Source organism: Zonotrichia albicollis, chromosome 6 (assembly GCF_047830755.1).
Source record: "Zonotrichia albicollis isolate bZonAlb1 chromosome 6, bZonAlb1.hap1, whole genome shotgun sequence".
In the NCBI taxonomy this organism is placed as follows: Eukaryota; Metazoa; Chordata; class Aves; order Passeriformes; family Passerellidae; genus Zonotrichia; species Zonotrichia albicollis.
The window spans coordinates 11193496-11206793 of NC_133824.1; the positions used below are offsets into that span (position 1 = coordinate 11193496).

A 13298-nucleotide genomic window follows, 5' to 3' on the forward strand; every position below is an offset into this window, starting at 1 on the left:
CACAGTACCTGTGACTCCTGATCAGCTGTGACCCATGAGTGAGCAGATCTCATTCATGGAGAGAGAGAGGCTCCCCACTGAGTATTGTGAATATTCTGGTTACCTTTACCCTCCAATATACCAGTGGCCTTTGCCCTGCTCTTTGGAAATGTCACCTAAACCATATGCAGAGACTAATGTAAGGGCAGCACATACCTCATCAAGGCGGTTCTTATTTTCTTCTATATGGAACTTAAACAGTTGATCCAGAACCCTGTAAATAAGAAATCAAATTATTTCACAGGAGGAAAACCAACTTTTAACAGATGTACATAACCTAATGACAGTATGTTTTTATTTCCATTTCTTAGCTGAATGGCACCTGTGAGACTGCTTCTATTCCACTCTGTCACAAAGAGAGCTACCTGTAGTCAGCAACCCACTGGACACATGCTCAGCAGGCAGACATGGCTTTGGGCAGCACATGGCAATTGTGGGGTGACTTGTAGTACAACTATGTGTGTTGACCTGGTGTGCCAGGTGTGTTTGACCTGGTGTGCCTATGTGCTCCAATCCAGTGGTGATTCTACTGGCATGCTGAAGTATCCAAAATCTCTTGGATGCGCCATAGTGGCTGCTATACCAAGAATTCAAGAATAAATAAAGAGAAGGAACAAAATCAAGCTTCAGTAAAAAAAAAAAAAAAAATCCAGAGAAAAGTACTCAGTCCTGAGAGCTCTCTTCCATTTCTTAGGCTGAATGAGAAAAAAGATTCTGTAAAGAAAGTGTTCTGTGACAACAAAAAATGTGTAAGAAGGGTTCTAGTGGAAGAAAAAATTACTGTAAAAGAGCCAGAGGTAGACTGCTCTCAAAATTTCTTGAAGATGAATTTTTTTACTTGGTGTATTTAGTATTCTTATTGACAGCCTTGACATATAAAATAAAATAAATGTACACAGAATAGCAAAAACAGTTGGGAACATTATCAACCCAAAGCAAGATCAGAATATTTGAAATTAGACTGCCTTGAATGCAGATTTTCAGAAATGGGTTAAGATTCTGTATAAATATTCTGTGTATGTATAGAAATACTGCAATGGGTTTTTTTTGCATAAATTGAGAGTTCTTTATTACAGAGAACCACTATCATATTGAAAAAAATTCTGATTTAGCAGTTGGTGAACTTTTATCTGCAAGAGAATGTAACCCTGCAACTCACGTTGAAGACTGAATTCATACTGGAACTGGAAGGACAGAAGGGGGACAAAAGACCTGTTGTGTAAAAGATTAGTAACTCAGTTTATTTAACAAAACAGATGTTGCAGACTAAAATGAGTTCTTAGTATTTTTCCACCAAGGGTTCCAGGTCAGTTTTTACAGAAGCTTTCATCTCATGGTACATAGCAGCAGATCAAAGTCGATGACCCAAAGGTATTTCCTAGTTCCTCTTTCTCACATAAAACAAAAGAGAAGAGGAAACAAAACAAAAGCAAGGGCTAACTGTGTATATGTGTGTATAAAGACATTATTACTAATCACTACTTCCCTTACTTATGGAGTTCATGGGTTTCTGACATAGCATTGCAAAACTGAAAACAACTGTAACCTACCTGTTAGAAAATATGCCAAATCTAAGAATTTCATTTGTTACTTCTTCAATGAAAGTTAAATACAAAAGCTCCTCTTCTCTGCAGGGAGAATAGAAACCCCAATGTTAAATGCTCTTCTCATAGAAACACATATGACATATGTTAGTAGGTTTAATCACCTTCACTGGAAAGGTCATTAAAAAGATTTTATAGTTCTTACATCAGCAGTTATGTTTCATAAAAGGTAAGGCTATCACGACAAGCTAAACCTTTTGCTCAATCTGGATAATAAAAAACTGTAAAGTATGAGACTGTTAGAAAGGTGGTCATGGTGCTTTGCCTTTATGCTAACTTTCTGCTGGAGAATAAATTAGCAGAGAGATCCCAAGCGAGGGAATCAGTGAATCTTGACAAGAGTTCAGAGCCTGCACTGCACTCAAGAAAGGAAAGCTAACTGGGAAAAAAGTGAACAATTGCAGTTTGATGCTCTGGGTATAGGCTTCCAAAGGAGCTTCTAGAGAATTTTCTCTGAAAATTGCTGGTCCTAAATCGAAGCCGAAAAGGATTTAACTGCTTATTTGCAGCATCCACTCATTTCAACATATTTCCTTGATGGATAAAATCTTAGTGTGAGATGTGACTTTCACCTCTTATCTCTATTTTAGTACCTCTAAAAGAGTTGTTGATGCCAATTACTCTAAATTGGACAGTAAAAACATCTGGAGTTCTGCTTGAAAGACAACAGGAAAGAAAACCCCAAAAGAAAATATTTCAGTTTCTCTTTCACAGCATCTTTCTAAGTCTCCCAAAGCATCCAGTCAAACTCAACTGAGTCATTCTCCAGTCTTAATAAACAGAAAATAAAAAATTGAATACATCTTGCATTATTTTCATTATATAAAAGTTGTTATTGTGCCTAAAGATTATATTTTTGGTTCCCTCTATAGTCAAGGAAGTTACCTACAGCTGGTATTTGAGAGCTTTATTATAAGCCTTAAGTTAGGCATACACAAGGCTGTCCTAAAGCACAAAGAATTAAATGACATTTCCAAGGCCACTTGATGAAGCTTTATAGTGTTTCTGAATATAACTCAAAACTCTACTAATTTTCATCAAATTTCAGTGCAGAAATGTGGTAAGAATGCCTTTCAATTTGGTGCTTCATTTGCCAATATTTGCTTCAGAGATTACAGACCTAAAAAGAAATGGAAACAAACTATAGGCACTGTACAATCTTCTGAAGATAAAATAAATTTTCTTTGTTTTTTGATTCACATAAATTTTTGTAAGTATTTTGTTTTTCAAGTTCATCAGTTTTGAGGAAAGCCTTCTAGTTTGATGTTGTAAATGAGAAGAAAAATGGTTTGAAGTATACTTACTCAGCATCGTCAGTTCTCTCTGGTGAAGATGAAGACTTCTGAGGACACCATGATGTCTCTCTAATCAGAAAATCAGGGGGCAAGACAAAAAAAACATTCTAAATCCCTTTTATACTACCTTAAATTTAATTTTCTTCTGGAGCCATGGAGTGCCATTATATGATTCCCTTTCACAAAAAACCCACTAAACCCTGCTCCAGGAGCAAAACCCCCTGCTGGCACTGAAACCTGAAAGATTACAGTTCAGGAGTATTACACCACCTCCCTTGATGCAGTGCTCAGAAGACCTTGGTGCTACTTCAGATGCTATTCAATCTCTGTTATCTGTAAGAATGCTTTTTTAGCTCAGAGTACCTTTTTTTTCCTCAGATAAAAATGCCTTTGTATGAAAAAGCCAGAGAGCAAATCAGCGAGTCATGCATGACACTTAGGTCAGCAATGAGGAGAATCAGCTCGGAGTCCTTGGGCTCTGGCCTGATTTCCAGCACTGTTCTTGTATTACAGCTATCCCAGTATTAAGTTTTCAGAAGATGATGTGGGAAATGCTCCTGCAATGCAGCATTTAGCTATAGCACTAAACAGTCTGTGAGCTCAGATGTACAGAACTAACAACTGTATTAATGTCTCATCAGTCAATTCTGACAAAAATGCTCATATTTTTCGGAGCTCTCTTTCTTAACTGGCTTCCCAGTGGAACTTATCACAAGAAAAGAAGGAATTCTGAAGTTGGAAAAGGCTATTGATATAAAAAACCCAATAAAAGTTCTATGAGAAGAAGATACAAAGAAAAATGCTAGTGAAGACTTATGGCCTAAGGACCAGTTAAGGACATTTCAAATATTCCCTCCTGCTGTAAATCAGGCACCTTGGGATGGAGAGTTGAAAATCATCTACTCCTCTCTCAGGCTCATCCAAAGTATATCTTTTATCTTCAGCCTACAACACAGAAACAAAAATCTTTATTATCAGTGCAAATATACAGCAAATTTCACAATTAAAATGAATCTAACAACTCTCTGTGATTAAGCAGCCCTAGAAATTCCATATCTTTTCTGAGAAACTCTGGGTAAACAGACAAATGAGACACCTTTTGCTGGAAAGTCATGTACCAATTATCCATGGCCTTAGCAGATATTTGATAGTGCACTTATAGAAACAATAAAAAAAAAATTAAAGAGATCTCTTCATGTGACTCAGTGTTTTTTCTTATAGTTTCCACTCAGTGTTCTGAAATTCTCTCCTCTATGGAACTAACTTATGTCATGGCAATAGAGAGAAGAACATCTAAATCAGCTGCTCACTGCTGTGGCAGTGATGGTGGTGGGAAGAGTACCCAGATGACTGAGAGATGCATCATTACCTTGTATTTGACCTTCTGCTTTTCACTCACAACTTTTCTCACAGGCATTTTGTCTTCAGGTGGAAAGCTACAAAATTTAGAGAGGCATTAGATTCCCAAGTAGACTACTTTCCAAAAATGTAGGATGAGAATAGCAGTGCCACTGTGGAAATGTCTCATCGGCCTCAAAAGAATGTAGTACCAAACAGTTCAGAAAATTTCTGCCAGACAGGTGATCCAAAATAATTTTTTAGCTGCATATTTGCAGGGGATAACTGAACTATTCAAAATAATTGTTCAGAATTAAGAATGGAGATGATCCTAAAATTAAAAGTGCGCCAGGAAAATAGACAAGCCACAGACAGAAAATCTACAGTTGCAATCCAGAGCCAAAGATATCATAATTCCAGTCTTAGGAAATTCCTAATTTATTCTATGACAAAACTGGAGTTGGACATGCAGGCATGGAGGGCACAAAAGGGAAAAGATTTCTCTTTAGACAGTAGTATTGGTAGAAACAAAGTCAGAACTGTTCAACTTGCTAAGAAGTTCAATGCAAGAAGACAATAATTTTGTTTCAAGTATTTTATACACGGTATGTACAAAGGTATTGAAATTAAAAACAAAACAATGAAGACCTGCAATCAAGAGTTAAAAAAAGATGCTTGCACGATGCAATAATTAACAGACTGGAAAGCATGAGACTACAGAGACAATAGTGGGAACTACTTGCATTCTTATATTGGTTAATTCTTTACAAGACAGAACTATACATCAGAGACCATAGGGAAGAGAGAGGGAATGATTATTCTCAGCAGATGTGAGATTCCACAGTTTGAATTTAGTGGCACTTTGTATCCAATCTGTATAAATTAAAACAGTTGTTGGGGAAAGAAGAGAGGAAAATACACCAATGAAAAAGAAAATCACATTCTTTTCTGGTTTTTGCTAAGGTGTATCTAGAATAATTATTCTAGTTGTAAGTTCTAGTAAGACATCAGTATAATTATTCTGGTTTTATACAAATGTAATGAGTATATCTCGCCTTTATGAAGATGTTAAGATAACATCTAAATTCCAGAGCTTCAAAATAAAACTTCACTCTCTGTACCTGGTCATATCAGTCTGTGTTTGAGCTTCCACAAGGTATGATCTGTGGTGGTGGTGACATCTCCTCCTCCTTTGAGCAGGAGTGTAAAACCTGTAGTCTGACAGGAAAGGTTTAGCATCCGATATTAACGTGCGTGGAGTGAAAGGCTTCCGGCTCCTGGTGAAGCACTCCGAGTGCCTCTCTAGAAGGTCCCCGCCACTGGCCTGGCCGTGGTTTCCATGGCAGCTCTGGGAACAGCCAACAACGCTGACAAAGCTCTCGATGGAGTGGCTGCGGGGCAGCACGGAGCGCCGGCCGGCCCGTGACACGCACACACAGGAGTACGAGCCCCCGGCTGCGTGCCGAGAGCGCTTCCTGGCGCACTTCCCTGCGCAGGAGTGAACCGCGCACTCCTCGCCGTGAGAAGATGCTGCTCCTGAGAGGTACTGTGCCTGCCCACCAGAGGCTGAGACGCCATCTTCTGCTTCCAAGGCACTCTGGAAAAAATCAAACAACATTTGATTGCTTTGCAAGTTATCTGCTTTGCTTATGATGGTACTCCCAGCTATTACTGGGAGCTACCCAGTTGGTAACTGGGAGTTACCATCTGAGAGCCTCTGTGCTGATTTTAAAACCTAGTCACTGGAAATAAGAGAGTAATAAAGAAATGGTTTACTTCAGTAGCAAAACATTGGTGGTCTGTTACAGAATATTGATGGCTACATCAAACCAAGAGTTTAATCAATAAATTTTTAGAAGTCAAGAAATCATTCCACTGAGTCAAATAATTTGGAACAGTTAAAATATTCCCCCCTGTTCATAACACCTGGGCAAGCTAAGGCAGACATCACCCATAATTATCCCATGCTGAAAAATTCAAGACTATTCCAGAATTGTATTATGACACTGTGGCAAAGACAAATAAGACAGAAACACAACTAAATTCAAGTGATATTTTAAGGTGGAGTTTTTTGTTGGTTTGGTCATTTCTTTGTTTATTTTGTTAAATTAGAATGAACAATTAAATAGAAATTTTATTTCAGTCATAAAGTTTTGAAAAACTTGCAATATCAAAGCATAAATATCTGGACAAGTAATTTTGCTTTACAATGTGTCTAAAACACCTTATGGAAAGAGATGTTGTATATTCTTTTCCTACCTAGGATACAACCACCCACCGAATATTCTGTCAATCAGTGAAAATCATGTATGACACTTTACAATCTCCATGGGCAGGCATGCTGCAGAACTGGAAGATTAAACCAGAAGCCTATCAGCAAACAAAATTTTGTATAAACCAATTTATTACATCCACACATATAACTATGTATGAAATTCAACAACGGTGTGATGCAGAAGAGATGACTCCCATCGTGTGTACTCTAACTATCTAGTACTGCAACTCCCAGGGACAGGGTTTACAGTGCAACAGTGAGAGCTGAGGATAGTGTTATCCTGGAAAATCTCACTGCTGTGCCATGCAATTAGCAAGGCAAAACAACAGTTGAATTATAAAATCTGAGAAAACCCAATTCAAAGCCTACAGCTAATTTTCTAAAATTACTATCATACTTTCCTAACACTAGGGCAGTTCATACAGGTCCACATCATCAGCAATAAGTTGTTGTAAGATGTTAAGAGAATGTATACAAGTAGAGGTATTTCCAAAGAAGAAAATTAAATTTCTAAGCCATTTGAGGTTTTTAACAAACTTGAAGTTGAGTGCAGATAGGCTAACACAGAAATTAACTTGCTCATGTACCTCCACCACCTAACAAGGAACAGGAAGACAAGGAGACACCAGTATAGACCATAAGCTCTGCAGTGACAAAAGGAAGAAAAGGAAGATGATTCCCACGTGTTTCATTCATCTCTATTATACTTGTATCAGCCAAGGAAAAACTCCTAAGCAGAAGCGTTACATTACTGAAATTACTGAAGGAACATGTGCCCCATGGGAAGCCTGAGAAAGGGTGGATGCAGTATGGTATGACCTGTACATGTGCTGTGACATTTATTTATGACATACAACCACACTGCCAGTTGAGAAGATTCACAGATTCACCAAGTAGCCTATCCTGATCTCACAATTAAGCTATGTGGAAATTGCTTTGAGGGAGTAAGACTGAAATACAGATCCAGTGCATTTCCAATGGGGCTGCATTGCCTGAGCACAATATAAACCTTGAGAAATTCCTCAAGAAGACTTTTTGAAAATAATCAGCTGATTAAGATTTGGATTGAAGGCTGGATGTGTGATTTTTTCACAAAAACAACATCAAAATAAAGTGCATGTGGAGATTCTGCAAGATAATCAATACCTGTCCTGAGACTTCTGGAGTCTCCTACTGGGGTGAGCATGGAGGAAAAAAAACCCCAATGACTAAAACTGGAAATCTTTATGCATTTATTGAAAATTCATGACATTCTAACCCACAAATAGATAGTGTAAGATAGTAATATATTACTAGTAAACCAGTAAGATATAGTGCAGTATATTAACCTATATAATTGGTAGTATAGCTTGTAAATATACAAAGATTTTCTATTCTAACATTCAACCCTAAAAAAGGTGTTTTTAGAAATTCTTAGCAATAGACTCTTACTGTATAAATGCTCCAGTTTCTCATAATTCGGCTACTGTTATTGCTTAGAATCTACACTATTTCACTCTTTTTCTTTTCAAACACAATATTTCAAATTAAAGCTCAATTATTATGAATATACATTTTGTACTATGCAGTAAATGCTATTTACAAGAATATTAAAAATGCAGGTATTTCATTGTGAAAATTAAGTCACAGATCACACTACCATCATACCATATATTTCCTTCATAATTTTCTCTCACATCAGTATGATCTATCTAAACTATTCCAGTACCCTTAAATATCCAGAGTTGCTGGTACCAAATGCAAAGAAGTTTTCTTTTACTTAGCTGAGGCAAAATAAGCTCTTCTTGATGGTGTCCCATGTGAGTGAACTGGATTTTACTACTACAGCATAATTAAATGCTGAACTGATAACATGCAGTTACAATGCCAAACAAATGCCTGTGTTAGCAAGCAGAATAATGAGGCTTACCAGTGTGATTGTTTGCATATAAAGTGGTTGCAGTGGTAGCTCAGCACTATAGAAAACAGATAAGACTGGAAAATTTCAGCATCCACCTATATAGATAAAAGCTAATTCCATACCCTTCAGTGTATATTCTAAACAGCTTAATTTTTGTAAATGCTTTACTCTCAGTGATTAAAGCAGTTCATTGAGCTGCAATATAAATTGTATTGTAGAAGCATGTGTGAGCATATAAGGACTGTTTCCTTGCATTATGCAAAATAATTATTATGAAAAGATATGAAGTTATATTAGCCAATTATTTATCTACACCTCATGAAAATTACATGCTCCCTTCCTCAGAAGCAGTTGAGTTGATACAAAACAAGACAAAAGCACAAGGTTGACATGGAAATATCCTAATTTCCTTATGTATGAGGAAGCTTAGGGCAGTTATCTTCTTCTCCTCAAATATTTCATAAGTAGAACAGACCAAGTAGCTCACTCGTGACTAGAGAGAATTGCAACTCAAAGCTGCATCTGCGCCAGCTGTGAGATGTACTCATCCAAACACTGAGAAAAGAATGTCTTTCAAAGCCCTTATCCAGAGGCAAAACTTTACCACTCAAACAGGGAGAAGTACACTCCAAGTAGACAAAGAAACAATATCAGGAACAAGGAACAATGTCACTTCAAAAGATTTTAAGGAGTGTCAGAGAATGCTGTTTGTCTGCAATTTGTCTCTTTTTCAGAAAATTATCCTGTGTTGCAAAAAAAAAAAAATGTAAGCAAGTGTGCTCACTTTCTGCTCTGTTTTCTATTAAAAACATCAGATGTTTAAGTAGGAAACAAAAAAAAAGAAAAGACAAAAAACATGCCTACAAATAGGAAGCTTATTAAAATATATTATTAGTTCTATTCTTCAAATAAAATTTTAAAGAAATTCTAGTATAGTAAATGAACTTTAGCTGTTAGAACTATCAAGAACTAATGTAATTTGGAGTAAAAAATCTTGACTTGTATCTTGCTTATCAATATATTTTTATATTCTGTTAATTCAACCAAGTACAATCTGTTTTGAAAGATACAAATCTACTCAATGATACATTTCAGCAACTCCTTAAAAAAGTTTCGTAAAGTATGTATCTATGCTTCAATTCTATTAGTCACAAAACTGGGGTAAACTGAGCAGTATTTTGCAACAAGGTTGTAGAGAGAGGACCTCTGAATTTTCATGGACTCTGTGGAAGAGAAAATTCAGTAAAAAGAGATCAAAGCATCCTGCTGTCATCTGATGGGCAAAAGTAGTAACACAGAGAAAGAATCCAGATTTCTCTATATGTTTCTTTTTATTTCTACAAGAAGTTTAGTTTTCCAGCTCAAAAGCCACTAAAGTATCAGATGCCTTATAAAAACCAAACTTTGAAAAGAAAGGTTGCTAAATACTTTTTCACATAAATGGTCCAAGGAAGCTCTCGCTGGGGTCACTGAAATTACAGTTAAAATCAGTTTAATCTTGAATTTAACTTGTTCTTGTATGAAAAGGTCTTCCAATAGAATAGTTCATATACCATTATAAAATGAGATCCAAGAGATGGCTTATGAACTGCACTGTCAGGATACAGAAGCTGCAAATTGCAATAAATGAGTGTATGATTCTTTTAACTTGAGAAAGCCATTTAAATATTGCTCTAAGTCAGCTGAGCACCTGCTCTCTGCTGTCTGGATAGAGCAAAACTCTCCTATAGGAAGTGACAAGCTGCCTTTTACAGAAAATTCAGACAAACATGTGAACAAATTGGACCTTCTATAAATATATTCAGTTTGTATCCTGGTATCACTGTTTTTCAAAACTATGGTCCTGGTACGCTCTTTCATTTTGTGCATGTGTGTGGTTGCCAATTCTTTAATGTAGTAGGTTTCTACTTTTATCAAATATTGTGAAGGAGTAATACTGAGTGTGCATTAATTCAAAGAACCAGCACAAGAGGTGATTATCACTATGAAGTCTGAAAGGAAATTTGAATATTCCTAATGAAAACAACTTTCTTTGATGCTCAGAATGTTCTTCTGCTTTGTTTAGTCACTGACATCTTCCATTATGACAGAATTAATTTAAGCACAAGACATGTTCAGATTGCTGGTATCATAAGAGTGTAATAAATTTTTAAATACAAAGCATTTCAGTAGGCATTTCACAGAGCCACATGTGTGTTGCATACAAAACTAACAAGAGACTAGAATCAGTTAATGGTGTTTCCCAATCTATATTTCATATGCACAAGCAGATGGCCACAACTTTCATTCTTCAGAAAAAAAAAATCTCAAAAAAACAGGCTGAAAGAGATCTTGAAAGGTCAAGGCAAAGGCACACTTCAAATGATTAAAAGAGAAAATTTAACCTCCTATGAAGCAGCCTTCCTTCAACTGACTTTTGGCATGGATTAATTTATTTAAAAAAAATCATTAGCAGCCAGAAATGCCTATTAATAGGATTACTTGAACAGGAGATATGAAATACCAAGTCTTGGTCAAATCAGAGCTTTTACTCATGGCCAGCTCAATTCAGGTAGAATTTTAGAAAATCTTATTTTGAAAAACAAAGGAAAAAAGCTGCACTTTGTTATAGTGCATCCTTTCATTTTAAAGCTGGGAGTTCATGCAGTATTTAAGAGAGACAGGTTACTTGGTTTTGCAATGAAAGAATTTAAAGAACTTTGCTTGCTCCAAGTTTGCAAAAAAATAACATGGAAGGACAAAAATGGTATTAATAAAAATAAAATTTAGATTTAAATATCCCATTTCCTCCCTTTTCTTATTCATGCCTGTGCTTTCATCCATAACTAGGAGCCATGTATTGAATTTCAAAGCATTATTTCTCTGCACTGCAATAAGGTCACACTGAGGCTGCCTGCTACAAAAATCAGTCACACAGAAAGAAACGGACAGTGCTTGCCGTACTACTTGGAAATGTCCTCTAGCTTCACAGTTGTTTAAACAATGTATGAAGCTTATGCTGTTAGAATCACAGAGTTAAGTCATTATTCTATTTCAAGATGCAATTGCTCATTTACAATGATGAACAAGAATGTAATTTATTGGGCTATTTACATATTTATTTATTAGTTAGAAATATACACCACATAGGTTCATGAAATGCCAGCCAAACTAGGTGAGTCTATACATATAAGCAGAATATATACATACAGAATGGCATATTTTGGTCCTGAAAGCATTATTTCTGCTTTCAAGAAATGCAACTGAATGATTTAATATACTGTTAGAGAAAAATGTATTATCAACTAGGAATTTTCATTGAGAAAAAAAATGAAGATTCCTGATACTTCTGCTTGGAAGGGCAGAAGTAACAGAGCTCTGCCTTAGGAAATGGTACAAAGCTCTGGAGTGACAGAGGACAGGAATTTCAGGTGAGGTGAAAGCAAGAGAATTCATGGGCAATTAGACCTTGTATTTACTGCAAGCACTCCTCATCCAGATACCTGACATCTTTGTCAGAAGGTCAGACATGCATTCAGTGTTGGGCACATGCCAGGAAGATACTTGTCTACTTTCTGCTGCTTGAAAGATGCCAGCCCTCACTGCTGCACAGCAGTGATCAGCTGTTACTATGGGAGGTAAGTACATGGTAGTATCCACTAAACAGAATTAAAATACATACCTTTCTAGAAGAGGATGGCTGAGCCTTTCCTCTGTCTCTTGGATGGGATGGAGAGCCAGCTTCACACACACTTAACTTCTCTCTACACCTGGCTATCTTCTTTTTCAGTTTCTCTCTTCTTTGCTGGTCAGCAACTTCGGGAAGAGACAAAGTTGGTCAGATCCAAACTGAAATATTCTTTGTTTCCCTAAGTGAGTTGAAAACACTGTAGTGGTGTCCAATTGCTCAGTAAAGTCAGATTATTGAGATACATTCCACTTCCAACTCACAGCAGTTACAAAATTTATGTCTATTCTTAAAAGAAAAATTATTAGTAGAGCATACTGGTAGCTGAAGCTGTGCCTTAACTTTCTTGAAATTTTCTTACCTCACAACAAACACCAGCATACAAGACTTCCAAGATCAGGATTGCTAACAGAGCATCTTTCTCAAAAAGTTATAAGCTTTCTATCAGTTTTTTACAACTAGGACTCCTTTGACTGTATTCTCATCCAGTACTTCACAAAAACCCCTGTGTTTACTGGTAAAAAAATCCACACTTACAACATTGAATTTCCTAAATACAGAAATACAGGGCAGGACAAGCAAATTTTTCTTAAGAAAAAATGAAGGCCAGCTCTGAGAGGGCTACTGTCACATCAGAGTGGGGTATTTTTATCAGTCCACACTGATCTGCAGTCCCAGACCTCCCCGGCAGTGCAGAAAGTTGAGTCAGGTATCTGTGTCACCAGATAAAGTAGCCCAAAGACAGGTAAATTTTCTGTGTATGAGTTTGCCATCAGTCACCTAAATCGTACACAATATAGTCCAAAGTCTTGGCAGATTATGAAACACAAAATCATTCAGGTTGGAGAAAGCCTCCAAGAGTGAGTCCAACCTTTGACCAATCACCACCTCGCCAACTGAATCACAGCACCAAGTGCCACATTGAGTTGTTTCTTAAACACTTCCAGAGGTGGTGACTCCACCACCTTCCTGGGCAGGCCGTTCCTATGCTTGACAACCATTTCCATGTAGAAGTTCTTCCTGATGTCCAACTTAAATCTCCCCTGGCATGGCTTAAGACTGTGTCCTCTTGTCCTGTTGCTGGTTGCCTGGCAGAAGGGTCTGACCATCACCTGGCTACAGCCTCCTTTCAGGCTCTTGTAGAGAGTGACAAGGTTCCCCCCGAGCCTCCTTTGCTCCA

At 37.1% G+C, this 13298-nt stretch overlaps 1 protein-coding gene across 1 annotated transcript in view; it reads right to left on the reverse strand.

Annotated features, from left to right (window-relative positions):
* SPATA7 (spermatogenesis associated 7) overlaps positions 1-13298 on the reverse strand; it is a 45969-nt gene that overhangs the window by 14534 nt on the left and 18137 nt on the right. The window contains exons 5-11 of the mRNA XM_074542515.1: positions 12113-12246; positions 5398-5873; positions 4308-4374; positions 3813-3883; positions 2948-3007; positions 1590-1667; positions 196-253 (exon numbers count right to left, since the gene is read on the reverse strand). Coding sequence (XP_074398616.1) covers positions 196-253; positions 1590-1667; positions 2948-3007; positions 3813-3883; positions 4308-4374; positions 5398-5873; positions 12113-12246 — 944 coding nt within the window. The remainder of the gene's footprint in view (positions 1-195; positions 254-1589; positions 1668-2947; positions 3008-3812; positions 3884-4307; positions 4375-5397; positions 5874-12112; positions 12247-13298) is intronic.